This window comes from Salvelinus namaycush, unplaced genomic scaffold, assembly GCF_016432855.1.
Source record: "Salvelinus namaycush isolate Seneca unplaced genomic scaffold, SaNama_1.0 Scaffold263, whole genome shotgun sequence".
Lineage (NCBI taxonomy): Eukaryota > Metazoa > Chordata > Actinopteri > Salmoniformes > Salmonidae > Salvelinus > Salvelinus namaycush.
In genome coordinates this window covers 187,548-214,496 of record NW_024059486.1, presented here as the reverse complement: position 1 = coordinate 214,496, position 26,949 = coordinate 187,548, and the positions used below count along the sequence as shown (strand labels likewise).

General features: G+C 49.3%; 1 protein-coding gene across 1 annotated transcript in view; it reads left to right on the top strand.

Moving 5' to 3' along the window:
* Positions 1–26,949, top strand: part of dmtf1 (cyclin D binding myb-like transcription factor 1) — a 42,395-nt gene continuing 15,446 nt past the window's right edge. Inside the window, exons 1-9 of the mRNA XM_038984762.1 lie at positions 1–392; positions 2,644–2,750; positions 13,969–14,048; positions 14,831–14,930; positions 16,646–16,722; positions 18,814–18,971; positions 20,568–20,600; positions 20,680–21,585; positions 23,638–23,789. Of these exons, the coding sequence (XP_038840690.1) occupies positions 346–392; positions 2,644–2,750; positions 13,969–14,048; positions 14,831–14,930; positions 16,646–16,722; positions 18,814–18,971; positions 20,568–20,600; positions 20,680–21,585; positions 23,638–23,789 (1,660 nt within the window). The 5' untranslated portion in view covers positions 1–345. The remainder of the gene's footprint in view (positions 393–2,643; positions 2,751–13,968; positions 14,049–14,830; positions 14,931–16,645; positions 16,723–18,813; positions 18,972–20,567; positions 20,601–20,679; positions 21,586–23,637; positions 23,790–26,949) is intronic.

The following is a 26,949-nucleotide window of genomic DNA, read 5'->3' as shown; positions in this document are numbered from 1 at the left end:
CAAACGTATAATTCAGTTTCTGCTTGGGGCTCGATGTGGTAAAAGGATAGAGCCAATGATGAAACTGGCTGCAACATAAACACAACACAATAACACGCTGAAATGTCGACCCTACTGCGTAGACACCACAAGCTGCAATTTCTGATCTAACATGGCGTCGGAGACTTTTCGTCTTCTTTCATTTAGCTGGCATGCTAGCTAGTTAGCATGATGTGCTATGGCTAACGTTAACTACCAGCACAGGGTCTCCAACTGCCAATAGCCTGGTTGTGTAACGTTAATCATGTATACGTTGCTACTACTGTTTTATCTATCTTGTTGCCTAGCCACTTTACCCCTACCTGTATGTACATATCTACTTCAATAACCTCGTACCCCTGCACATTGACTCGGTACTGGTACCCTGTATATATGGCCAAGTTATCGTTACTCATTGTCTATTTATTTTTCACTGTTAGTCTACACATGTTGTTTACGAAGCATGTGACATACATTTTTATTTGATGTAGCCGTTGTTGTAAAGCCTCTATTTTGACTAAGACACAGCCGTAACTATAAAAGCCTTACTGAACGAACGAAGCTAGCTAAATAATTCGTGTTTTAGCCAAAGTGCATTAGCTAGCAGCTAGCTGGTACCACTACTACGACTGCATCTCATTCCTGTTAGTTGGCTTCCTTCACTCGTCTCTTCTCCTGTCATGCACTGATCTGGGGCTAAACAAGCTACCCTACATGGCATCCACAGGCTCAGCTAGCTACATGGTATTCACAGGCTCAGCTAGCTACATGATGTACACAGGCTCAGCTAGCTACATGATGTACACAGGCTCAGCTAGCTACATGATATTCACAGGCTCAGCTAGCTACATGATATTCACAGGCTCAGCTAGCTACATGGTATTCACAGGCTCAGCTAGCTACATGATGTACACAGGCTCAGCTAGCTACATGGTATTCACAGGCTCAGCTAGCTACATGGTATTCACAGGCTCAGCTAGCTACATGGTATTCACAGGCTCAGCTAGCTACATGGTATTCCCAGGCTCAGCTAGCTACATGGTATTCACAGGCTCAGCTAGCTACATGATGTACACAGGCTCAGCTAGCTACATGATGTACACAGGCTCAGCTAGCTACATGATATTCACAGGCTCAGCTAGCTACATGGTATTCACAGGCTCAGCTAGCTACATGATGTACACAGGCTCAGCTAGCTACATGGTATTCACAGGCTCAGCTAGCTACATGGTATTCCCAGGCTCAGCTAGCTACATGGTATTCACAGGCTCAGCTAGCTACATGGTATTCACAGGCTCAGCTAGCTACATGGTATTCCCAGGCTCAGCTAGCTACATGGTATTCACAGGCTCAGCTAGCTACATGATATCCACAGGCTCAGCTAGCTACCTGGTATTCCCAGGCTCAGCTAGCTACATGGTATTCACAGGCTCAGCTAGCTACATGGTATTCACAGGCTCAGCTAGCTACATGGTATTCACAGGCTCAGCTAGCTACATGATATTCCCAGGCTCAGCTAGCTACATGATATTCACAGGCTCAGCTAGCTACATGGTATTCACAGGCTCAGCTAGCTGCATGATATCTATAGGCTCAGCTAGCTACATGCTATTCACAGGCTCAGCTAGCTACATGATATTCATAGGTTCAGCTAGCTACATGGTATTCACAGGCTTAGCTAGCTACATGGTATTCACAGGCTCAGCTAGCTACATGGTATTCACAGGCTCAGCTAGCTACATGACATCTATAGGCTCAGCTAGCTACATGCTATTCACAGGCTCAGCTAGCTACATGCTATTCACAGGCTCAGCTAGCTACATGGTATTCACAGGCTCAGCTAGCTACATGATATTCACAGGCTCAGCTAGCTACATGGTATTCACAGGCTCAGCTAGCTACATGCTATTCACAGGCTCAGCTAGCTACATGCTATTCACAGGCTCAGCTAGCTACATGGTATTCACAGGCTCAGCTAGCTACATGATATTCACAGGCTCAGCTAGCTACATGGTATTCACAGGCTCAGCTAGCTACATGATATTCACAGGCTCAGCTAGCTGCATGATATCTATAGGCTCAGCTAGCTACATGCTATTCACAGGCTCAGCTAGCTACATGATATTCATAGGTTCAGCTAGCTACATGGTATTCACAGGCTTAGCTAGCTACATGGTATTCACAGGCTCAGCTAGCTACATGGTATTCACAGGCTCAGCTAGCTACATGGTATTCACAGGCTCAGCTAGCTACATGGTATTCACAGGCTCAGCTAGCTACATGGTATTCACAGGCTCAGCTAGCTACATGACATCTATAGGTTCAGCTAGCTACATGGTATTCACAGGCTTAGCTAGCTACATGGTATTCACAGGCTCAGCTAGCTACATGATATTCACAGGCTCAGCTAGCTACATGATGTACACAGCACACAGCTCGTTATATTTGACTCAGTTGAGAGAGATTCACTGATCCAGATCCGGGGCCTCCTTGTGTCCTATTTCCTTGTGTCCTATTTCCTTGTTGTACTGCCCATGTAAATGTGATCAACTATTATAAATAAATGGTATATCTTCCTTGACGCGCATGTTATCAGTGTAGTTGAACTGTGTGTGTGTGTTTCAGTATGAGCACGGGGGAAGATGAGGACTCGGTGACCCTGGAGTCTGTCAACTCTGTCACTCTCACCCAGGACAGCGACGGCAGCATCATACTACACTGTCCTCCACACGGTAACACACACATTATCCTCCACACGGTAACACACACATTATCTTCCACACGGTAACACACACATTATCCTCCACACGGTAACACACACATTATCCTCCACACGGTAACACACACATTATCTTCCACACGGTAACACACACATTATCCTCCACACGGTAACACACACATTATCCTCCACACGGTAACACACACATTATCCTCCACACGGTAACACACACATTATCTTCCACACGGTAACACACACATTATCTTCCACACGGTAACACACACACATTATCTTCCACACGGTAACACACACACTGTCCTCCACACGGTAACACACACATTATCCTCCACACGGTAACACACACATTATCTTCCACACGGTAACACACATTATCTTCCACACGGTAACACACACATTATCTTCCACACGGTAACACACACATTATCCTCCACACGGTAACACACACATTATCTTCCACACGGTAACACACAAATTATCTTCCACACGGTAACACACAAATTATCTTCCACACGGTAACACACATTATCTTCCACACGGTAACACACACATTATCTTCCACACGGTAACACACACACATTATCTTCCACACGGTAACACACACACTGTCCTCCACACGGTAACACCCACATTATCTTCCACACGGTAACACACACATTATCTTCCACACGGTAACACACACATTATCTTCCACGCGGTAACACACACATTATCTTCCACGCGGTAACACACACATTATCTTCCACACGGTAACACACACATTATCTTCCACACGGTAACACACACATTATCTTCCACACGGTAACACACACATTATCCTCCACACGGTAACACACACATTATCCTCCACACGGTAACACGCACATGATCTTCCACACGGTAACACGCACATTACCTTCCACACGGTAACATGCACATTACCTTCCACACGGTAACATGCACATTACCTTCCACACGGTAACACGCACATTACCTTCCACACGGTAACACGCACATTATCTTCCACACGGTAACACACACATTATCTTCCACACGGTAACACACACATTATCTTCCACACGGTAACACACACATTATCTTCCACACGGTAACACACACGCATTATCTTCCACGCGGTAACACACACATTATCCTCCACACGGTAACACACACATTGTCTTCCACACGGTAACACACACATTATCCTCCACACGGTAACACACACATTATCCTCCACACGGTAACACACACATTATCTCCCACACGGTAACACACACATTACCTTCCACACGGTAACACACACATTATCTTCCACACGGTAACACACACATTATCTTCCACACGGTAACACACACATTATCTTCCACACGGTAACACACACATTATCCTCCACACGGTAACACGCACATTACCTTCCACACGGTAACACGCACATTACCTTCCACACGGTAACACACACATTATCTTCCACACGGTAACACACACATTACCTTCCACACGGTAACACACACATTACCTTCCACACGGTAACACACACATTATCTTCCACATGGTAACACACACATTATCTTCCACACGGTAACACACACATTATCTTCCACACGGTAACACACATTATCACAAGTTATGATGCAGGGTGGTTAGTTATGATGCAGGGCGGTCAGTTATGATGCAGGGCGGTTAGTTATGATGCAGGGCGGTTAGTTATGATGCAGGGCGGTCATTTATGATGCCGGGCGGTTAGTTATGATGCAGGGCGGTTAGTTATGATGCAGGGCGGTTAGTTATGATGCAGGGCGGTTAGTTATGATGCAGGGTGGTTAGTTATGATGCAGGGCGGTCAGTTATGATGCAGGGCGGTCAGTTATGATGCAGGGCGGTCATTTATGATGCAGGGCGGTCATTTATGATGCAGGGCGGTCATTTATGATGCAGGGCGGTCAGTTATGATGCAGGGCGGTTAGTTATGATGCAGGGCGGTCATTTATGATGCAGGGCGGTTAGTTATGATGCCGGGCGGTTAGTTATGATGCAGGGCGGTTAGTTATGATGCAGGGTGGTTAGTTATGATGCAGGGTGGTTAGTTATGATGCAGGGCGGTCAGTTATGATGCAGGGCGGTCATTTATGATGCAGGGCGGTCATTTATGATGCAGGGCGGTCAGTTATGATGCAGGGCGGTTAGTTATGATGCAGGGCGGTCATTTATGATGCAGGGCGGTCATTTATGATGCAGGGCGGTCAGTTATGATGCAGGGCGGTTAGTTATGATGCAGGGCGGTCATTTATGATGCAGGGCGGTCAGTTATGATGCAGGGCGGTTAGTTATGATGCAGGGCGGTCATTTATGATGCAGGGCGGTCAGTTATGATGCAGGGTGGTTAGTTATGATGCAGGGTGGTCAGTTATGATGCAGGGCGGTCAGTTATGATGCAGGGCGGTCAGTTATGATGCAGGGCGGTTAGTTATGATGCAGGGCGGTCAGTTATGATGCAGGGCGGTCAGTTATGATGCAGGGCGGTCAGTTATGATGCAGGGCGGTCAGTTATGATGCAGGGCGGTCAGTTATGATGCAGGGCGGTCAGTTATGATGCAGGGCGGTCAGTTATGATGCAGGGCGGTCAGTTATGATGCAGGGCGGTCAGTTATGATGCAGGGCGGTCAGTTATGATGCAGGGCGGTCAGTTATGATGCAGGGCGGTCAGTTATGATGCAGGGCGGTTAGTTATGATGCAGGGCGGTTAGTTATGATGCAGGGCGGTCAGTTATGATGCAGGGCGGTCAGTTATGATGCAGGGCGGTCAGTTATGATGCAGGGCGGTCAGTTATGATGCAGGGCGGTCAGTTATGATGCAGGGCGGTTAGTTATGATGCAGGGCGGGTAGTTATGATGCAGGGCGGGTAGTTATGATGCAGGGCGGGTAGTTATGATGCAGGGCGGGTAGTTATGATGCAGGGCGGGTAGTTATGATGCAGGGCGGTCAGTTATGATGCAGGGCGGTCAGTTATGATGCAGGGCGGTCATTTATGATGCAGGGTGGTTAGTTATGATGCAGGGCGGTCAGTTATGATGCAGGGCGGTCAGTTATGATGCAGGGCGGTCAGTTATGATGCAGGGCGGTCAGTTATGATGCAGGGCGGTCAGTTATGATGCAGGGCGGTCAGTTATGATGCAGGGCGGTCAGTTATGATGCAGGGTGGGTAGTTATGATGCAGGGCGGTCAGTTATGATGCAGAGGGTAGTTATGATGCAGGGTGGGTAGTTATGATGCAGGGCGGTCAGTTATGATGCAGGGCGGTCAGTTATGATGCAGGGCGGTTAGTTATGATGCAGGGCGGTTAGTTATGATGCAGGGCGGTCAGTTATGATGCAGGGCGGTCAGTTATGATGCAGGGCGGTCAGTTATGATGCAGGGCGGTTAGTTATGATGCAGGGCGGTTAGTTATGATGCAGGGCGGTCAGTTATGATGCAGGGCGGTCAGTTATGATGCAGGGCGGTCAGTTATGATGCAGGGTGGTTAGTTATGATGCAGGGCGGTTAGTTATGATGCAGGGCGGTTAGTTATGATGCAGGGCGGTCAGTTATGATGCAGGGCGGTCAGTTATGATGCAGGGCGGTCATTTATGATGCAGGGCGGTCAGTTATGATGCAGGGCGGTCAGTTATGATGCAGGGCGGTCAGTTATGATGCAGGGCGGTTAGTTATGATGCAGGGCGGTTAGTTATGATGCAGGGCGGTTAGTTATGATGCAGGGCGGTCAGTTATGATGCAGGGCGGTCATTTATGATGCAGGGCGGTCAGTTATGATGCAGGGCGGTCAGTTATGATGCAGGGCGGTTAGTTATGATGCAGGGCGGTTAGTTATGTTGCAGGGCGGTTAGTTATGATGCAGGGCGGTTAGTTATGATGCAGGGCGGTCAGTTATGATGCAGGGCGGTCAGTTATGATGCAGGGCGGTCAGTTATGATGCAGGGCGGTCAGTTAGGATGCCGGGCGATTAGTTATGATGCAGGGCGGTTAGTTATGATGCAGGGCGGTTAGTTATGATGCAGGGCGGTTAGTTATGATGCAGGGCGGTTAGTTATGATGCAGGGCGGTCAGTTATGATGCAGGGCGGTCAGTTATGATGCAGGGCGGTCAGTTATGATGCAGGGCGGTCAGTTATGATGCAGGGCGGTCAGTTATGATGCAGGGCGGTCAGTTATGATGCAGGGCGGTCAGTTATGATGCAGGGCGGTCAGTTATGATGCAGGGCGGGTAGTTATGATGCAGGGCGGTCAGTTATGATGCAGGGTGGGTAGTTATGATGCAAGGTGGGTAGTTATGATGCAGGGCGGGTAGTTATGATGCAGGGCGGGTAGTTATGATGCAGGGCGGGTAGTTATGATGCAGGGCGGGTAGTTATGATGCAGGGCGGTCAGTTATGATGCAGGGCGGGTAGTTATGATGCAGGGCGGGTAGTTATGATGCAGGGCGGTTAGTTATGATGCAGGGCGGTTAGTTATGATGCAGGGCGGTTAGTTATGATGCAGGGCGGTCAGTTATGATGCAGGGCGGTCAGTTATGATGCAGGGCGGTCAGTTATGATGCAGGGCGGTCAGTTATGATGCAGGGCGGTCAGTTATGATGCAGGGCGGTCAGTTATGATGCAGGGCGGTCAGTTATGATGCAGGGCGGTCAGTTATGATGCAGGGCGGTCAGTTATGATGCAGGGCGGTCAGTTATGATGCAGGGCGGTCAGTTATGATGCAGGGCGGTCAGTTATGATGCAGGGCGGTCAGTTATGATGCAGGGCGGTTAGTTATGATGCAGGGCGGTTAGTTATGATGCAGGGCGGTTAGTTATGATGCAGGGCGGTCAGTTATGATGCAGGGCGGTCAGTTATGATGCAGGGCGGTCAGTTATGATGCAGGGCGGTCAGTTATGATGCAGGGCGGTCAGTTATGATGCAGGGCGGTCAGTTATGATGCAGGGCGGTCAGTTATGATGCAGGGCGGTCAGTTATGATGCAGGGCGGTCAGTTATGATGCAGGGCGGTCAGTTATGATGCAGGGCGGTTAGTTATGATGCAGGGCGGTTAGTTATGATGCAGGGCGGTCAGTTATGATGCAGGGCGGTCAGTTATGATGCAGGGCGGTCAGTTATGATGCAGGGCGGTCAGTTATGATGCAGGGCGGTTAGTTATGATGCAGGGCGGTCAGTTATGATGCAGGGCGGTCAGTTATGATGCAGGGCGGTCAGTTATGATGCAGGGCGGTTAGTTATGATGCAGGGCGGTTAGTTATGATGCAGGGCGGTCAGTTATGACCTGCATGTTGGGTGGTCCTTTGCATGGGGACATGTTGGGTGGTCCTTTACATGGGGACATGTTGGGTGGTCCTTTGCATGGGGACATGTTGGGTGGTCCTTTGCATGGGGACATGTCGGGTGGTCCTTTGCATGGGGACATGTCGGGTGGTCCTTTGCATGGGGACATGTTGGGTGGTCCTTTGCATGGGGACATGTTGGGTGGTCCTTTACATGGGGTGATGTACATTTCCTTCAACTGTCAGTCTTCCAGATAGATGACACAGGAACCTTGGTATAAAACTCTTTAGTAATAAAAGGCAAGAGCAGACAGAGATTCACATCCAGAATTACCTCAGTAGTCTATAGTAAAGATCTGTGTGGCGAAACAGGAGACAACACTCTTTATACTAGTTGGCGTGGGCAACCTACCGTCAATCATACCTTAACATTGTTGCATTGGATTAGATACACAGTATCTAAGATGAGAAAAACATGTCTAGACTGGTTCTCAGCCTGAGAACTAAAGCAGTACATCCCCATTTCCCATGTACTTTTCATCATTGCTCATTGCAAGCATCTCAAGGTTATCACATATATACAGTAATCATGGCACTCTGAGCCAATCCAGAAGAGACTGTGTCTGACCAATGAGAAACAGACAGAGAAAGACGCCGTCCCTCATTTCTCTGTGGTCACCCTCCCTAGTGAGTTACAGAAGCACACACTGCCCTGCCTGTTGTGGCTGGCTGACAGGGTGTGATGTCCTACAGTCTATTTCCCCATTACTTCCTGCCAAGGCAGCAGCTACTCTTCCTGGGGTTTATTATGGATCCTCATTACTTCCTGCCAAGGCAGCAGCTACTCTTCCTGGGGTTTATTATGGATCCCCATTACTTCCTGTCAAGGCAGCAGCTACTCTTTCTGGGGTTTATTATGGATCCTCATTACTTCCTGCCAAGGCAGCAGCTACTCTTCCTGGGGTTTATTATGGATCCCCATTAGTTCCTGCCAAGGCAGCAGCTACTCTTCCTGGGGTTTATTATGGATCCCCATTACTTCCTGCCAAGGCCGTAGCTACTCTTCCTGGGGTTTATTATGGATCCTCATTACTTCCTGCCTGTCTTGTGGCATGTATTGTGGGGTATGCATGGGTGTCTGAGCTGTGTGCAAGTATTTTAAACAGACAGCTTGATACATTCAGCTTGTCAACACCTCTTACAAAAACAAGTAGTGATGAAGTCAATCTCTCCTCCACATTGAGCCAGGAGAGATTGACATACATGTCATTAATGTTAGCTCTCTGTGTACATCCAAGGGCCAGCCGTGCTGCCCTGTTCTGAGCCAACTGCAATTTTCCTAAGTCCTTCTTTGTGGCCCCTGACCACACAACTAAACAGTACTTAAGGTGCAACAAAATTAGGGCCTGTAGGACCTGCCTTGTTGATAGTGCTGTTAAGAAGGTAGAAACTAGGGCCTGTAGGACCTGCCTTGTTGATAGTGTTGTTAAGAAGGTAGAAACTAGGGCCTGTAGGACCTGCCTTGTTGATAGTGTTGTTAAGAAGGTAGAAACTAGGGCCTGTAGGACCTGCCTTGTTGATAGTGCTGTTAAGAAGGTAGAAACTAGGGCCTGTAGGACCTGCCTTGTTGATAGTGTTGTTTAGAAGGTAGAAACTAGGGCCTGTAGGACCTGCCTTGTTGATAGTGTTGTTAAGAAGGTAGAAACTAGGGCCTGTAGGACCTGCCTTGTTGATAGTGTTGTTAAGAAGGTAGAAACTAGGGCCTGTAGGACCTGCCTTGTTGATAGTGTTGTTAAGAAGGTAGAAACTAGGGCCTGTAGGACCTGCCTTGTTGATAGTGTTGTTAAGAAGGTAGAAACTAGGGCCTGTAGGACCTGCCTTGTTGATAGTGTTGTTAAGAAGGTAGAAACTAGGGCCTGTAGGACCTGCCTTGTTGATAGTGTTGTTAAGAAGGTAGAAACTAGGGCCTGTAGGACCTGCCTTGTTGATAGTGCTGTTAAGAAGGTAGAAACTAGGGCCTGTAGGACCTGCCTTGTTGATAGTGTTGTTAAGAAGGTAGAAACTAGGGCCTGTAGGACCTGCCTTGTTGATAGTGTTGTTAAGAAGGTAGAAACTAGGGCCTGTAGGACCTGCCTTGTTGATAGTGTTGTTAAGAAGGTAGAAACTAGGGCCTGTAGGACCTGCCTTGTTGATAGTGCTGTTAAGAAGGTAGAAACTAGGGCCTGTAGGACCTGCCTTGTTGATAGTGTTGTTAAGAAGGTAGGAACTAGGGCCTGTAGGACCTGCCTTGTTGATAGTGTTGTTAAGAAGGTAGAAACTAGGGCCTGTAGGACCTGCCTTGTTGATAGTGTTGTTAAGAAGGTAGAAACTAGGGCCTGTAGGACCTGCCTTGTTGATAGTGTTGTTAAGGTAGACACTAGGGCCTGTAGGACCTGCCTTGTTGATAGTGTTGTCAAGAAGGTAGAAACTAGGGCCTGTAGGACCTGCCTTGTTGATAGTGTTGTTAAGAAGGTAGAGCATCACTTTATTATGGACAGACTTCTCCCCATCTTAGCTACTGTTGTATCAATATGTTTTGGCCGTGACAGTTTACAATCCAGGGTAACTACAAGCAGTTTAGTCACCTCAACTTGCTCAATTTCCACATGATTCATTACATTATGTAGTTGAGGTTTAGGGTTTAGTGAATGATTTGTCCCAAATACAATGCTTTTAGTTTTAGAAATATTTAGGGCTAACTTATTCCTTGCCACCCACTCTGAAACTAACTGCAGCTCTTTGTTGAGTGTTGCAGTCATTTCAGTCTCTGTAGTAGCTGACGTGTATAGTGTCGAGTCATCCACATACATAGACACTCAGGCTTTACTCAGTCAGTGGCATGTTATTAGTAAAGATTGAAAAAAGTAAGGGGCCAAGACAGCTGCCCTGGGGAATTCCTGACTCTACCTGGATTATGTTGAAGAGGCTTCTATTAAAGAACACCCTCTGTGTTCTGTTAGACAGGTAACTCTTTATCCACATTATAGCAGGGGGTGTAAAGCCATAACACAATATAGCAGGGGGTGTAAAGCCATAACACATTATAGCAGGGGGTGTAAAGCCATAACACAATATAGCAGGGGGTGTAAAGCCATAACACATCATAGCAGGGGGTGTAAAGCCATAACACATTATAGCAGGGGGTGTAAAGCCATAACACATCATAGCAGGGGGTGTAAAGCCATAACACATCATAGCAGGGGGTGTAAAGCCATAACACATTATAGCAGGGGATGTAAAGCCATAACACATTATAGCAGGGGGTGTAAAGCCATAACACATTATAGCAGGGGGTGTAAAGCCATAACACATTATAGCAGGGGGTGTAAAGCCATAACACATTATAGCAGGGGGTGTAAAGCCATAACACATTATAGCAGGGGATGTAAAGCCATAACACATTATAGCAGCGGGTGTAAAGCCATAACACATCATAGCAGGGGGTGTAAAGCCATAACACATTATAGCAGGGGGTGTAAAGCCATAACACATCATAGCAGGGGGTGTAAAGCCATAACACATACGTTTTTCCAGCAGCAGACTATGATCAATAATGTTAAAATCTGCACTGAAGCAACAAGACAGCCCCCACGATCATTTTATCATCAATTTCTCTCAGCCAATCATCAGTCATTTGTGTAAGTGCTGTGCTTGTTGAATGTCTTCTTCCACACTGACTTTACGGAATTCAAAAGTACAATTCTTGTCTTTCATAATTTGGTCCGATATACTTGGATGTGTAGTGTCAGTATTGTTGCTGGCATTTCATCCCTAAGTTTGCTAATCTTGCCAATGGAAAAAGTCATTAAAGTAGTTGGTAATATCAGTGGGCTTTGTGATGAATGAGCCATCTGATTCAATGAGCCATCTGATTCAATGAGCCATCTGATTCAATGAGCCATCTGATTCAATGAGCCATCTGATTCAATGAGCCATCTGATTCAGTGAGCCATCTGATTCAGTGAGCCATCTGATTCAGTGAGCCATCTGATTCAATGAGCCATCTGATTCAATGAGCCATCTGATTCAATGAGCCATCTGATTCAATGAGCCATCTGATTCAATGAGCCATCTGATTCAATGAGCCATCTGATTCAATGAGCCATCTGATTCAGTGAGCCATCTGATTCAATGAGCCATCTGATTCAATGAATGAAGGAGCCGAGTTGGCTTTTGTTCCCAAAATGTCATTTAAGGTGCTGCAAAGCTTTTTACTGTCATTCTTTATATCATTTATCTTTGTTTCATAGTGTAGTTTATTTTTATTCAGTTTAGTCACATGATTTCTACATTTACAGTACGTTTGCCAATCAGTTGAGCTGTCAGACCTATTGCCTCATCCCTCTCAACCATACCATTTTTCAATTCCTCATCAATCCACTGGGATTTAACCGTTTTTACAGTAATTTTCTTAATGGGTGTTTATTAGTAACTGGGATAAATGTGTCAAGTGCAGCATCTGGTTGCTCCTCATTACACACCGTCTCAGTGTTATCAGTGGTCTTCCTACTAGGACACACCACCTCAGTGTTAACAGTGGTCTTCCTACTAGGACACACCACCTCAGTGTTAACAGTGGTCTTCCTACTAGGACACACCACCTCAGTGTTAACAGTGGTCTTCCTACTAGGACACACCGCCTCAGTGTTAACAGTGGTCTTCATACTAGGACACACCACCTCAGTGTTAACAGTGGTCTTCCTACTAGGACACACCACCTCAGTGTTAACAGTGGTCTTCCTACTAGGACACACCACCTCAGTGTTAACAGTGGTCTTCCTACTAGGACACACCACCTCAGTGTTAACAGTGGTCTTCCTACTAAGACACACCACCTCAGTGTTAACAGTGGTCTTCCTACTAGGGCACACCACCTCAGTGTTAACAGTGGTCTTCCTACTAGGACACACCACCTCAGTGTTAACAGTGGTCTTCCTACTAGGACACACCACCTCAGTGTTAACAGTGGTCTTCCTACTAAGACACACCACCTCAGTGTTAACAGTGGTCTTCCTACTAGGGCACACCACCTCAGTGTTAACAGTGGTCTTCCTACTAGGACACACTACCTCAGTGTTAACAGTGGTCTTCCTACTAGGACACACCACCTCAGTGTTAACAGTGGTCTTCCTACTAGGACACACCACCTCAGTGTTAACAGTGGTCTTCCTACTAGGACACACCACCTCAGTGTTAACAGTGGTCTTCCTACTAGGACACACCACCTCAGTGTTAACAGTGGTCTTCCTACTAGGACACACCACCTCAGTGTAAACAGTGGTCTTCCTACTAGGACACACCACCTCAGTGTTAACAGTGGTCTTCCTACTAGGACACACTGCCTCAGTGTTAACAGTGGTCTTCATACTAGGACACACCACCTCAGTGTTAACAGTGGTCTTCCTACTAGGACACACCGCCTCAGTGTTAACAGTGGTCTTCCTACTAGGGCACACCACCTCAGTGTTAACAGTGGTCTTCCTACTAGGACACACCACCTCAGTGTTAACAGTGGTCTTCCTACTAGGACACACTGCCTCAGTGTTAACAGTGGTCTTCCTACTAGGACACACCGCCTCAGTGTTAACAGTGGTCTTCCTACTAGGACACACCACCTCAGTGTTAACAGTGGTCTTCCTACTAGGACACACCACCTCAGTGTTAACAGTGGTCTTCCTATAGGACACACCACCTCAGTGCAAACAGTGGTCTTCCCACTAGGACACCATTCAGGGCAATTAGGGGGACATCATTTAAGTTACTTACATTGTATCTGCCAATGCCCCTAGGATAATGTACATTTGATGCAGTATTATGATGACTCATTGTCACAATGGGATGAACTGAGCTGGTCTTGGGTCATTGATAAGTCATTGTTTCCGTGTCAGAGGGAGACGAGAGCTTCGAGGTGACTATGACCACCACCGCCGACAGTGACATTACAGAAGAGGGTGTGGCCCAGATACAGGTACCTGACAAACCCCTCCCACGACCTCTCCTCTTCTCCTCTCATTCTCTCTCCTCTCATTCTCTCTCCTCTCATTCTCTCTCCTCTCATTCTCTCTCCTCTTCTCCTCTCATTCTCTCTCCTCTCATTCGCTCTCCTCTTCTCATTCTCTCTCCTCTCATTCTCTCTCCTCTTCTCCTCTCATTCTCTCTCCTCTTCTCCTCTCATTCGCTCTCCTCTCATTCTCTCTCCTCTTCTCCTCTCATTCTCTCTCCTCTCATTCTCTCTCCTCTTCTCCTCTCATTCTCCCTCCTCTCATTCTCCCTCCTCCTCTCCTCTCATTCTCCCTCCTCTCATTCTCTCTCCTCCTCTCCTCTCATTCTCTCTCCTCTTCTCCTCTCATTCTCTCTCCTCCTCTCTCCTCCTCTCATTCTCTCTCATTCTCTCTCAGCCCCTCTCATTCTCTCTCATTCTCTCTCAGCCCCTCTCATTCTCTCTCAGCCCCTCTCATTCTCTCTCAGCCCCTCTCATTCTCTCTCAGCCCCTCTCATTCTCTCTCAGCCCCTCTCATTCTCTCTCATTCTCTCTCCTCCTCTCATTCTCTCTCCTCCTCTCCTCTCATTCTCTCCTCCTCTCCTCTCATTCTCTCTCCTCTCATTCTCTCTCCTCTTCTCCTCTCATTCTCTCTCTTCTCTTCTCATTCTCTCTCCTCCTCTCATTCTCTCTCCTCTCTCCTCCTCATTCTCTCTCCTCTCCTCTCTCTCCCCTCCCGTCCTCTTCATGTTTCTTTACTGTGTGTGTAGATCTTGCAGAGCTCTGATCCTCAGAACAGTGAAGAGATATCTCCTGTCAGCCAGGCCTGGTTCACCACCAAGGAGGATAAAGACACACTGGTTAACAAAGGTGCACATTGAGCTTGCTACATACAGTGGGGAGAACAAGTATTTGATACACTGCCAATTTTTGCAGGTTTTCCTACTTACAAAGCATGTAGAGGTCTGTAATTTTTATCATAGGTACACTTCAACTGTGAGAGACGGAATCTAAAACAAAAATCTAGAAAATCACATTGTATGATTTTTAAGTAATTAATTTGCATTTTATTGCATGACAAGTATTTGATCACCTACCAACCAGTAAGAATTCCGGCTCTCACAGACCTGTTAGTTTTTCTTTAAGAAGCCCTCCTGTTCTCCACTCATTACCTGTATTAACTGCACCTGTTTGAACTCGTTACCTGTATAAAAGACACCTGTCCACACACTCAATCAAACAGACTCCAACCTCTCCACAATGGCCAAGACCAGAGAGCTGTGTAAGGACATCAGGGATAAAATTGTAGACCTGCACAAGGCTGGGATGGGCTACAGGACAATAGGCAAGCAGCTTGGTGAGAAGGCAACAACTGTTGGCGCAATTATTAGAAAATGGAAGAAGTTCAAGATGACGGTCAATCACCCTCGGTCTGGGGCTCCATGCAAGATCTCACCTCGTGGGGCATCAATGATCATGAGGAAGGTGAGGGATCAGCCCAGACCTACACGGCAGGACCTGGTCAATGACCTGAAGAGAGCTGGGACCACAGTCTCAAAGAAAACCATTAGTAACACACTACGCCGTCATGGATTAAAATCCTGCAGCGCACGCAAGGTCCCCCTGCTCAAGCCAGCGCATGTCCAGGCCCGTCTGAAGTTTGCCAATGACCATCTGGATGATCCAGAGGAGGAATGGGAGAAGGTCATGTGGTCTGATGAGACAAAAATAGAGCTTTTTGGTCTAAACTCCACTCGCCGTGTTTGGAGGAAGAAGAAGGATGAGTACAACCCCAAGAACACCATCCCAACCGTGAAGCATGGAGGTGGAAACATCATTCTTTGGGGATGCTTTTCTGCAAAGGGGACAGGACGACTGCACCGTATTGAGGGGAGGATGGATGGGGCCATGTATCGCGAGATCTTGGCCAACAACCTCCTTCCCTCAGTAAGAGCATTGAAGATGGGTCGTGGCTGGGTCTTCCAGCATGACAATGACCCGAAACACACAGCCAGGGCAACTAAGGAGTGTCTCTGTAAGAAGCATCTCAAGGTCCTGGAGTGGCCTAGCCAGTCTCCAGACCTGAACCCAATAGAACATCTCTGGAGGGAGCTGAAAGTCCGTATTGCCCAGCGACAGCCCCGAAACCTGAAGGATCTGGAAAAGGTCTGTATGGAGGAGTGGGCCAAAATCCCTGCTGCAGTGTGTGCAAACCTGGTCAAGAACTACAGGAAACGTATGATCTCTGTAATTGCAAACAAAGGTTTCTGTACCAAATATTAAGTTCTGCTTTTCTGATGTATCAAATACTTATGTCATGCAATAAAATACAAATTAATTACTTAAAAATCATACAATGTGATTTTCTGGATTTTTGTTTTAGATTCCGTCTCTCACAGTTGAAGTGTACCTGTGATAAAAATTACAGACCTCTACATGCTTTGTAAGTAGGAAAACCTGCAAAATCAGCAGTGTATCAAATACTTGTTCTCCCCATTTGTATATCTGTGGTTGGTCAGTGGGTTTACGCAGGCTGTGATTGGTCAGTGGGCTAACAGAGGCTGTGATTGGTTGTTTGTCTGCAGGTCATAAGTGGAAACAAGGCATGTGGTCTAAAGAGGAGATAGACCTGCTGATGAGCAACATCCAACACTATGTGAAGGTACACACACACACACACACACACACACACACACACACACACACACACACACGAGATCGACCTCCTGATGAGCAACATCCAACACTATGTGAAGGTACACACACACACACACACACACACACACACACACACACACACACACACACGAGATCGACCTCCTGATGAGCAACATCCAACAATATGTGAAGGTACACACACACACACACACCACACACCACACACCACACACACACGGTAAGAGTTCCCACCAGGTGACTTGTGTTAGGGAGTCTGTACTGTGTGTGTTAGGGAGTCTGTACTGTGTGTGTTAGGGAGTCTGTACTGTGTGTGTTAGGGAGTCTGTACTGTGTGTGTTAGGGAGTCTGTACTGTGTGTGTTAGGGAGTCTGTACTGTGTGTGTTAGGGAGTCTGTACTGTGTGTGTTAGGGAGTCTGTACTGTGTGTGTTAGGGAGTCTGTACTGTGTGTGTTAGGGAGTCTGTACTGTGTGTGTTAGGGAGTCTGTACTGTGTGTGTTAGGGAGTCTGTACTGTGTGTGTTAGGGAGTCTGTACTGTGTGTGTTAGGGAGTCTGTACTGTGTGTGTTAGGGAGTCTGTACTGTGTGTGTTAGGGAGTCTGTACTGTGTGTGTTAGGGAGTCTGTACTGTGTGTGTTAGGGAGTCTGTACTGTGTGTGTTAGGGAGTCTGTACTGTGTGTGTTAGGGAGTCTGTACTGTGTGTTAGGGAGTCTGTACTGTGTGTGTTAGGGAGTCTGTACTGTGTGTGTTAGGGAGTCTGTACTGTGTGTGTTAGGGAGTCTGTACTGTGTGTGTTAGGGAGTCTGTACTGTGTGTGTTAGGGAGTCTGTACTGTGTGTGTTAGGGAGTCTGTACTGTGTGTTAGGGAGTCTGTACTGTGTGTGTTAGGGAGTCTGTACTGTGTGTGTTAGGGAGTCTGTACTGTGTGTGTTAGGGAGTCTGTACTGTGTGTGTTAGGGAGTCTGTACTGTGTGTGTTAGGGAGTCTGTACTGTGTGTGTTAGGGAGTCTGTACTGTGTGTGTTAGGGAGTCTTAGGGAGTCTGTACTGTGTGTGTTAGGGAGTCTGTACTGTGTGTGTTAGGGAGTCTGTACTGTGTGTGTTAGGGAGTCTGTACTGTGTGTGTTAGGGAGTCTGTACTGTGTGTGTTAGGGAGTCTGTACTGTGTGTGTTAGGGAGTCTGTACTGTGTGTGTTAGGGAGTCTGTACTGTGTGTGTTAGGGAGTCTGTACTGTGTGTGTTAGGGAGTCTGTACTGTGTGTGTTAGGGAGTCTGTACTGTGTGTGTTAGGGAGTCTGTACTGTGTGTGTTAGGGAGTCTGTACTGTGTGTGTTAGGGAGTCTGTACTGTGTGTGTTAGGGAGTCTGTACTGTGTGTGTGTGTTAGGGAGTCTGTACTGTGTGTGTGTGTTAGGGAGTCTGTACTGTGTGTGTTAGGGAGTCTGTACTGTGTGTGTTAGGGAGTCTGTACTGTGTGTGTTAGGGAGTCTGTACTGTGTGTGTTAGGGAGTCTGTACTGTGTGTGTTAGGGAGTCTGTACTGTGTGTGTTAGGGAGTCTGTACTGTGTGTGTTAGGGAGTCTGTACTGTGTGTGTTAGGGAGTCTGTACTGTGTGTGTTAGGGAGTCTGTACTGTGTGTTAGGGAGTCTGTACTGTGTGTGTTAGGGAGTCTGTACTGTGTGTGTTAGGGAGTCTGTACTGTGTGTGTTAGGGAGTCTGTACTGTGTGTGTTAGGGAGTCTGTACTGTGTGTGTTAGGGAGTCTGTACTGTGTGTGTTAGGGAGTCTGTACTGTGTGTGTTAGGGAGTCTGTACTGTGTGTGTTAGGGAGTCTGTACTGTGTGTGTTAGGGAGTCTGTACTGTGTGTGTTAGGGAGTCTGTACTGTGTGTGTTAGGGAGTCTGTACTGTGTGTGTTAGGGAGTCTGTACTGTGTGTGGTTAGGGAGTCTGTACTGTGTGTGTTAGGGAGTCTGTACTGTGTGTGTTAGGGAGTCTGTACTGTGTGTGTTAGGGAGTCTGTACTGTGTGTGTTAGGGAGTCTGTACTGTGTGTTAGGGAGTCTGTACTGTGTTGCAGGGTCGGGGGATGGAGGACCCAGCTGAGATCATCTTTGAGATGTCTAAGGAGGAGCGTAAGGATTTCTACCGCAGCGTGGCCTGGGGTTTGAACCGGCCGCTGTTCGCCGTCTACCGACGAGTCCTCCGCATGTACGATAACCGCAACCATGTGGGCAAGTCAGTACTCACCCCCCACATCATCATACCCCCCCCCCAGACACACATCATCATACCCCCCCCCCCAGACACACATCATCATACCCCCCCCCCCAGACACACATCATCATACCCCCCCCCCCCCCACAGACACACCATCATCATATACCCCCCCCCCCAGACACACATCATCATACCCCCCCCCCCCCCAGACACACATCATCATACCCCCCCCCAGACACACATCATCATACCCCCCCCCCAGACACATCATCATACCCCCCCCCCAGACACACATCATCATACCCCCCCCCAGACACACATCATCATACCCCCCCCCAGACACACATCATCATACCCCCTCCCCCCAGACACACATCATCATACCCCCCCCCCCCCACGACACACATCATCATACCCCCCCCCCCCCAGACACACATCATCATAGCTAATCCCCCCCCCCACAACCCCATCATCATAACCCCCCCCCCCAGACACACACTCATCATCCCACCCCCCCCCCCCCCCACAGACACACACATCATCATACCCCCCCCCCCCCCCCCCCCAGACACACATCATCATACCCCCCCCCCCCAAAGACACACACATCATCATACCCCCCCCCCCCCCACAGACACCACATCATCCATCCCCCCCCAGACACACAATCTCATACCCCCCCCCCCCCCCACCCCCCACAGCCCACACATCATCATACCCCCCCCCCCCCCAAGACCACCATCATCATACCCCCCCCCCCCCCACGACACACACATCATCATACCCCCCCCCCACCCCCCCCCCGACACACACATCATCATACCCCCCCCCCCCCCCCCCACAGACACACACATCATCATACCCCCCCCCCCCCAGACACACACATCATCACTACCCCCCCCCCCCCCCACAGACCACACACATCATCATACCCCCCCCCCCCCCACAGACACACACATCATCATCCCCCCCCCCCCCAGACACACACATCATCATACCCCCCCCCCCCCCCACAGACCACACTCACATACCCCCCCCCCCCCCCCCCCCCAGACACACACATCATCATACCCCCCCCCCCCCCCCCACAGCACACCTCATCATCCCCCCCCCCCCAGACACACACTCATCATACCCCCCCCCCCCCCACAGACACACACATCATCATAAACCCCCCCCCCCCCCCCCCCACAGACACACACCATCATCCATCCCCCCCCCCCCCCCACAGACCACACATCTATACCCCCCCCCCCCCCACAGACACACCACATCATCATCCCCCCCCCCCCCCACAGCACACACATCATCATCCCCCCCCCCCATACACACACATCATCATAAACCCCCCCCCCCCCCACAGACACACACATCATCATACCCCCCCCCCCCCCCCCCCCCACAGAACACACACATCATCATAACCCCCCCCCCCCCCCCCCCCCCCCCAGACACACACATCATCATCATCACCACCCCCCCACACAGACACACACATCATCACATCCCCCCCCCCCCCCCCACAGACACACACATCATCATACCCCCCCCCAGAGTTGTAGTGGGTTGGTGTGAGCTGATGTTGTTGTTGTTGTTGTTGTTGTTGTTGTGAAGGTACTCTCCTGAGGAGATCAACAAGCTGAAAGAGTGAGTATGACATCACTTCCTCCTCTAAATGTGTCTCCAGTCAACACGTGCTGCAGTCTGAGGATGTGTGTGTGTTTAGGCTGAGACAGAAGCATGGTAATGACTGGGCCACCATAGGAGCCGCTCTGGGCCGCAGCGCCTCGTCTGTTAAGGACCGCTGTCGACTAATGAAGGACACCTGCAACACAGGTCAGACACTGGATCCTGGGGGGTTTATGATTCAGGAAGCAGGTCAGACACTGTATCCTGGGGGGTTTATGATTCAGGAAGCAGGTCAGACACTGTATCCTGGAGGGTTTATGATTCAGGAAGCAGGTCAGACACTGTATCCTGGAGGGGTTATGATTCAGGAAGCAGGTCAGACACTGTATCCTGGAGGGTTTATGATTCAGGAAGCAGGTCAGACACTTTATCCTGGAGGGTTTATGATTCAGGAAGCAGGTCAGACACTGTATCCTGGAGGGTTTATGATTCAGGAAGCAGGTCAGATACTTTATCCTGGAGGGTTTATGATTCAGGAAGCAGGTCAGACACTGTATCCTGGAGGGTTTATGATTCAGGAAGCAGGTCAGATACTTTACCCTGGAGGGTTTATGATTCAGGAAGCAGGTCAGATACTTTATCCTGGAGGGTTTATGATTCAGGAAGCAGGTCAGATACTTTATCCTGGGGGGTTTATGATTCAGGAAGCAGGTCAGACACTGTATCCTGGGGGGTTTATGATTCAGGAAGCAGGTCAGACACTGTATCCTGGAGGGTTTATGATTCAGGAAGCAGGTCAGATACTTTATCCTGGAGGGTTTATGATTCAGGAAGCAGGTCAGACACTTTATCCTGGAGGGTTTATGATTCAGGAAGCAGGTCAGATACTTTATCCTGGAGGGTTTATGATTCAGGAAGCAGGTCAGATACTTTATCCTGGAGGGTTTATGATTCAGGTAGTAGAGAGGCAGGCAGATCAGTTATCCATGAAGTGTAAGCAAGGGTATTGATCGAAAGGACAGTCCTATGCCAAGTAGTTTATGCATAAGGTAGTTCATGTCTGAATATATTCGAGGTTATGCTTTAGGGTCAACAGTGTCAGAGGTTTATGCAACTGTATCAGTCACTTGTGAGGGTTTATGCATAAAGCGGTCAGACACTTTATCCTGGAGGGTTTATGCTTTAGGAAGCAGGTCAGATACTTTATCCTGGAGGGTTTATGCTTTAGGAAGAAGGTCAGATACTTTATCCTGGAGGGTTTATGCATTAGGAAGCAGGTCAGACACATTATCCTGGAGGGTTTATGCTTTAGGAAGCAGGTCAGATACTTTATCCTGGAGGGTTTATGCATTAGGAAGCAGGTCAGATATTTATCCTGGAGGGTTTATGCTTTAGGAAGCAGGTCAGATACTTTATCCTGGAGGGTTTATGCTTTAGGAAGCAGGTCAGATACTTTATCCTGGAGGGTTTATGCTTTAGGAAGCAGGTCAGATACTTTATCCTGGAGGGTTTATGCTTTAGGAAGCAGGTCAGATACTTTATCCTGGAGGGTTATGCATTAGGAAGCAGGTCAGATATTTATCCTGAGGTTTATGCTTTAGAAGCAGGTCAGACACTTTATCTCTTGGGGGTTTATGACTTATGGAAGCAGGTCAGATACTTTATCCTGGAGGTTTAATGCATTAGGAAGCAGTCGATATTTATCCTGGAGGGTTTATGCTTTAGGAAGCAGGTCAGATACTTTATCCTGGAGGGTTTATGCATTAGGAAGCAGGTCAGATACTTTATCCCTGGAGGGTTTTGCTTTAGAGAGCAGGTCAGACACTTTATCCTGGAGGGTTTATGATTCTAGGAAGCAGGTCAGATACTTTATCCTGGAAGGGTTTATGCATTGTAAAGCAGGTCGAGATACTTTATCCTGGAGGGTTTATGCTTTAGGAAGCAGTCAGAACTTTATCCTGGAGGGTTATGTTTAGGACGGTAGATACTTTACTGGAGGTTTTATGACGAGGAGGGTCAGTTCGAGGTTATGCGTAGGCGGTCATATGCTACCTCCAGGTGTATTTGGAGCAGGTCGATACTCATCTGGGGGTTGCTTTAGTGTGGCAGGTCGATCTTATCTGGAGGGTTTTGCTTTAGGAAGCAGGTCACAACCTTATTCCTGGAGGTATGCTACAAGAGGTAGCATTACCGGAGGGGCTTGGAGGCAGGTCCTACTGGAGGGTTATTAGGGCAGTCTTTGTACCTGTGAGGTAGTGTTTTGGGAGCGGGATTGTTGTCTGGTGGTTATGGTGGGTGAGGGAGGAAGGCGTCTAGTCGGACAGTGTTATGGCGCTGGGGGTGTGTGTCCGGGCGTGCCGTGACGGGGGTGGTGTCGTGGCGGCTGTAGCTGTCTGTGGGGACTGCGGTGGGAAAGTGTCGCTCTCAATGGCTCACTCCTCACTGAGAAGAGTGGGGAGGATTGAAAGAGACCAGGACTCCTTAGTACGGTAGGGTGGGTCTGGTGGTGGGTAGGAGGGTCTGGTGGTGGGGGTCTTGGGGGGTGGGTGGAGGAGGTCTGGGTGGTGGGGTCTGGGTGGTGGGTGGAGGGTTCTGGGTGTGGTGGGGGTCTGGGTGTGTGGGGTCTGTGGTTGGATGGGTCTGGGTGGTGGGGTCTGGTGGGGGGGTCTGGGGGTGGTGGAGAGGTCTGGGTGGTGGGTGGAGGTCTGGGGGGTGGGGTCTGGGGGTGGTTCTGGGGTGGTGGTGGGGTTCTGGGTGTGGTTGGAGGAGGAGGTCTGGTGTGGGTATCTGGGTGGAGGGGGTCTGGTGCAGGGGTCGGGGGGGAGGAGTCTGGTGGGGTCTGGGGTATGGGTATCTGGGTGGAGGGGGTATGGGTGGTGGGTGTGGGTGGTATCTGGTGGGGGTATCTGGTTGAGGGGGGTATGGTGGTGGGTATCTGGTGGTGGTATCTGGGTGTGTCGGGTGTATTACAAATGTACAACAGCTTTATTTATTGAAGTACCTACATCTGGTGTCTACTTCTTCTGGCTTACTGTGTGTGTGTGTGTGTGTGTAGGATAGTGGAGTTGGATGTGGATGATGAGAATGAGTTGAAGTGGGAGGAGCTAGCGGGAGGGTGGAGCAGTGTTCGCTCTCCTCAGTGGCTCAGATCTAAGTGGTGGAGCATCAAGAGACAAGTAGCCAATCACAAGGAACTGCCCTTCCACGGTAACACCCCTGACCCTTACCTCTCCTCACCTCTAACCCCTGACCCTTACCTCTTCTCACACCTCTCCTCACCTCTAACCCCTGACCCTTAACTCTTCTCACTCCTCACCTCTAACCCCTGACCCTTAACTCTCCTCACCTCTAACCCTCACCTCTCCTCACTCCTCACCTCTTCACTCCTCACCTCTAACCCCTGACCCTTACCTCTTCTCACTCCTCACCTCTAACCCCTGACCCTTAACTCTCCTCACCTCTAACCCTTACCTCTCCTCACACCTCACCTCTAACCCCTGACCCTTAACTCTCCTCACTCCTCACCTCTAATCACTCCTCACCTCTAACCCCTGACCCTTAACTCTCCTCACCTCTAACCCCTGACCCTTAACTCTCCTCACCTCTAACCCTGCCCTTACTCTCTCCTACCTCTACCCTTACCTCTCCTCACACCTCACCTCTAACCCCTGACCCTTAACTCTCCTCACCTCTAACCCCTGACCCTTAACTCTCCTCACCTCTAACCCCTGACCCTTAACTCTCCTCACCTCTAACCCCTGACCCTTAACTCTCCTCACCTCTAACCCCTGACCCTTACCTCTCCTCACCTCTAACCCTTACCTCTCCTCACTCCTCACCTCTAATCACTCCTCACCTCTAACCCATGACCCTTACCTCTCCTCACACCTCACCTCTAACCCCTGACCCTTACCTCTCCTCACTCCTCACCTCTATTCACTCCTCACCTCTAACCTCTAACCCATGACCCTTACCTCTCCTCACACCTCACCTCTAACCCCTGACCCTTAACTCTCCTCACCTCTCCTCACTCCTCACCTCTAATCACTCCTCACCTCTAGCCCATGACCCTTACCTCTCCTCACACCTCACCTCTAACCCCTGACCCTTAACTCTCCTCACACCTCACCTCTAACCCCTGACCCTTACCTCTCCTCACTCCTTACCTCTAATCACTCCTCACCTCTAACCCATGACCCTTACCTCTCCTCACACCTCACCTCTAACCCCTGACCCTTACCTCTCCTCACTTCTCACCTCTAATCACTCCTCACCTCTAACCCATGACCCTTACCTCTCCTCACACCTCACCTCTAACCCCTGACCCTTACCTCTCCTCACTTATCACCTCTAATCACTCCTCACCTCTAACCCATGACCCTTACCTCTCCTCACACCTCACCTCTGACCCCTAACCCTTACCTCTCCTCACTCCTTACCTCTCCTCACACCTCACCTCTAACCCCTGACCCTTACCTCTCCTCACTCCTTACCTCTCCTCACACCTCACCTCTAACCCCTGACCCTTACCTCTCCTCACTCCTTACCTCTCCTCACACCTCACCTCTAACCCCTGACCCTTACTCCCTCCACCTCTACCTCTAACCCCTGACCCTTACCTCTCATCACTCCTCACCTCAAATCCTCCTCCCTCTAACTCTGCCTTACCTCTCCTCACTCCTCACCTCTAACCCCTGACCCTTAACTCTCCTCACCTCTAACCCCTGACCCTTAACTCTCCTCACCTCTAACCCCTGACCCTTAACTCTCCTTACCTCTCCTCACTCCTCACCTCTAATCACTCCTCACCTCTAACCCATGACCCTTACCTCTCCTCACACCTCACCTCTAACCCCTGACCCTTAACTCTCCTCACACCTCACCTCTAACCCCTGACCCTTACCTCTCCTCACTCCTTACCTCTCCTCACACCTCACCTCTAACCCCTGACCCTTACCTCTCCTCACACCTCACCTCTAACCCCTGACCCTTACCTCTCCTCACCTCTAACCCCTGACCCTTACCTCTCCTCACTCCTTACCTCTCCTCACACCTCACCTCTAACCCCTGACCCTTACCTCTCCTCACACTTCACCTCTAACCCTGACCTACTCCTCATCCCACCCTGAACCCTGACCCTTAACTCTCCTCACCTCTAACCCCTGACCCTAACTCTCCTCACCTCTAACCCTGACCCTGTACCTCTCCACCTCTAACCCCTGACCCTAACTCTCCCTCACTCTAACCCCCTACCCTTACTCTCCTCACCTCTAACCCCTGACCCTTACCTCTCCTCACTCCTCACCTCTAATCACTCCTCACCTCTAACCCATGACCCTTACCTCTCCTCACACCTCACCTCTAACCCCTGACCCTTAACTCTCCTCACCTCTAACCCCTGACCCTTAACTCTCCTCACCTCTAACCCTTACCTCTCCTCACCTCTAATCACTCCTCACCTCTAACCCCTGACCCTTACCTCTCCTCACACCTCACCTCTAACCCCTGACCCTTACCTCTCCTCACACCTCACCTCTAACCCCTGACCTTTACCTCTCCTCACTCCTCACCTCTAATCACTCCTCACCTCTAACCCATGACCCTTACCTCTCCTCACACCTCACCTCTAACCCCTGACCCTTACCTCTCCTCACTCCTCACCTCTAATCACTCCTCACCTCTAACCCATGACCCTTACCTCTCCTCACACCTCACCTCTAACCCCTGACCCTTAACTCTCCTCACCTCTAACCCCTGACCCTTAACTCTCCTTACCTCTCCTCACTTCTCACCTCTAATCACTCCTCACCTCTAACCCTAACCCTGCCTTCCTCTCCCTCACACCTCACCTCTAACCCCTGACCCTTACCTCTCCTCACACCTCACCTCTAACCCCTGACCCTTACCTCTCCTCACTCCTCACCTCTAACCCCTGACCCTTAACTCTCCTCACCTCTAACCCCTGACCCTTAACTCTCCTCACCTCTAACCCTTACCTCTCCTCACTCCTCACCTCTAATCACTCCTCACCTCTAACCCATGACCCTTACCTCTCCTCACACCTCACCTCTAACCCTGACCCTTACCTCTCCTCACTCCTCCCTCTATTCATCTCACCTCTAACCCATGACCCTTACCTCTCCTCACACCTCACCTCTAACCCCTGACCCTTAACTCTCCTCACCTCTAACCCTTACCTCTCCTCACTCCTCACCTCTATTCACTCCTCACCTCTAACCCATGACCCTTACCTCTCCTCACACCTCACCTCTAACCCCTGACCCTTAACTCTCCTCACCTCTAACCCTTACCTCTCCTCACTCCTCACCTCTAATCACTCCTCACCTCTAACCCTTACCTCTCCTCA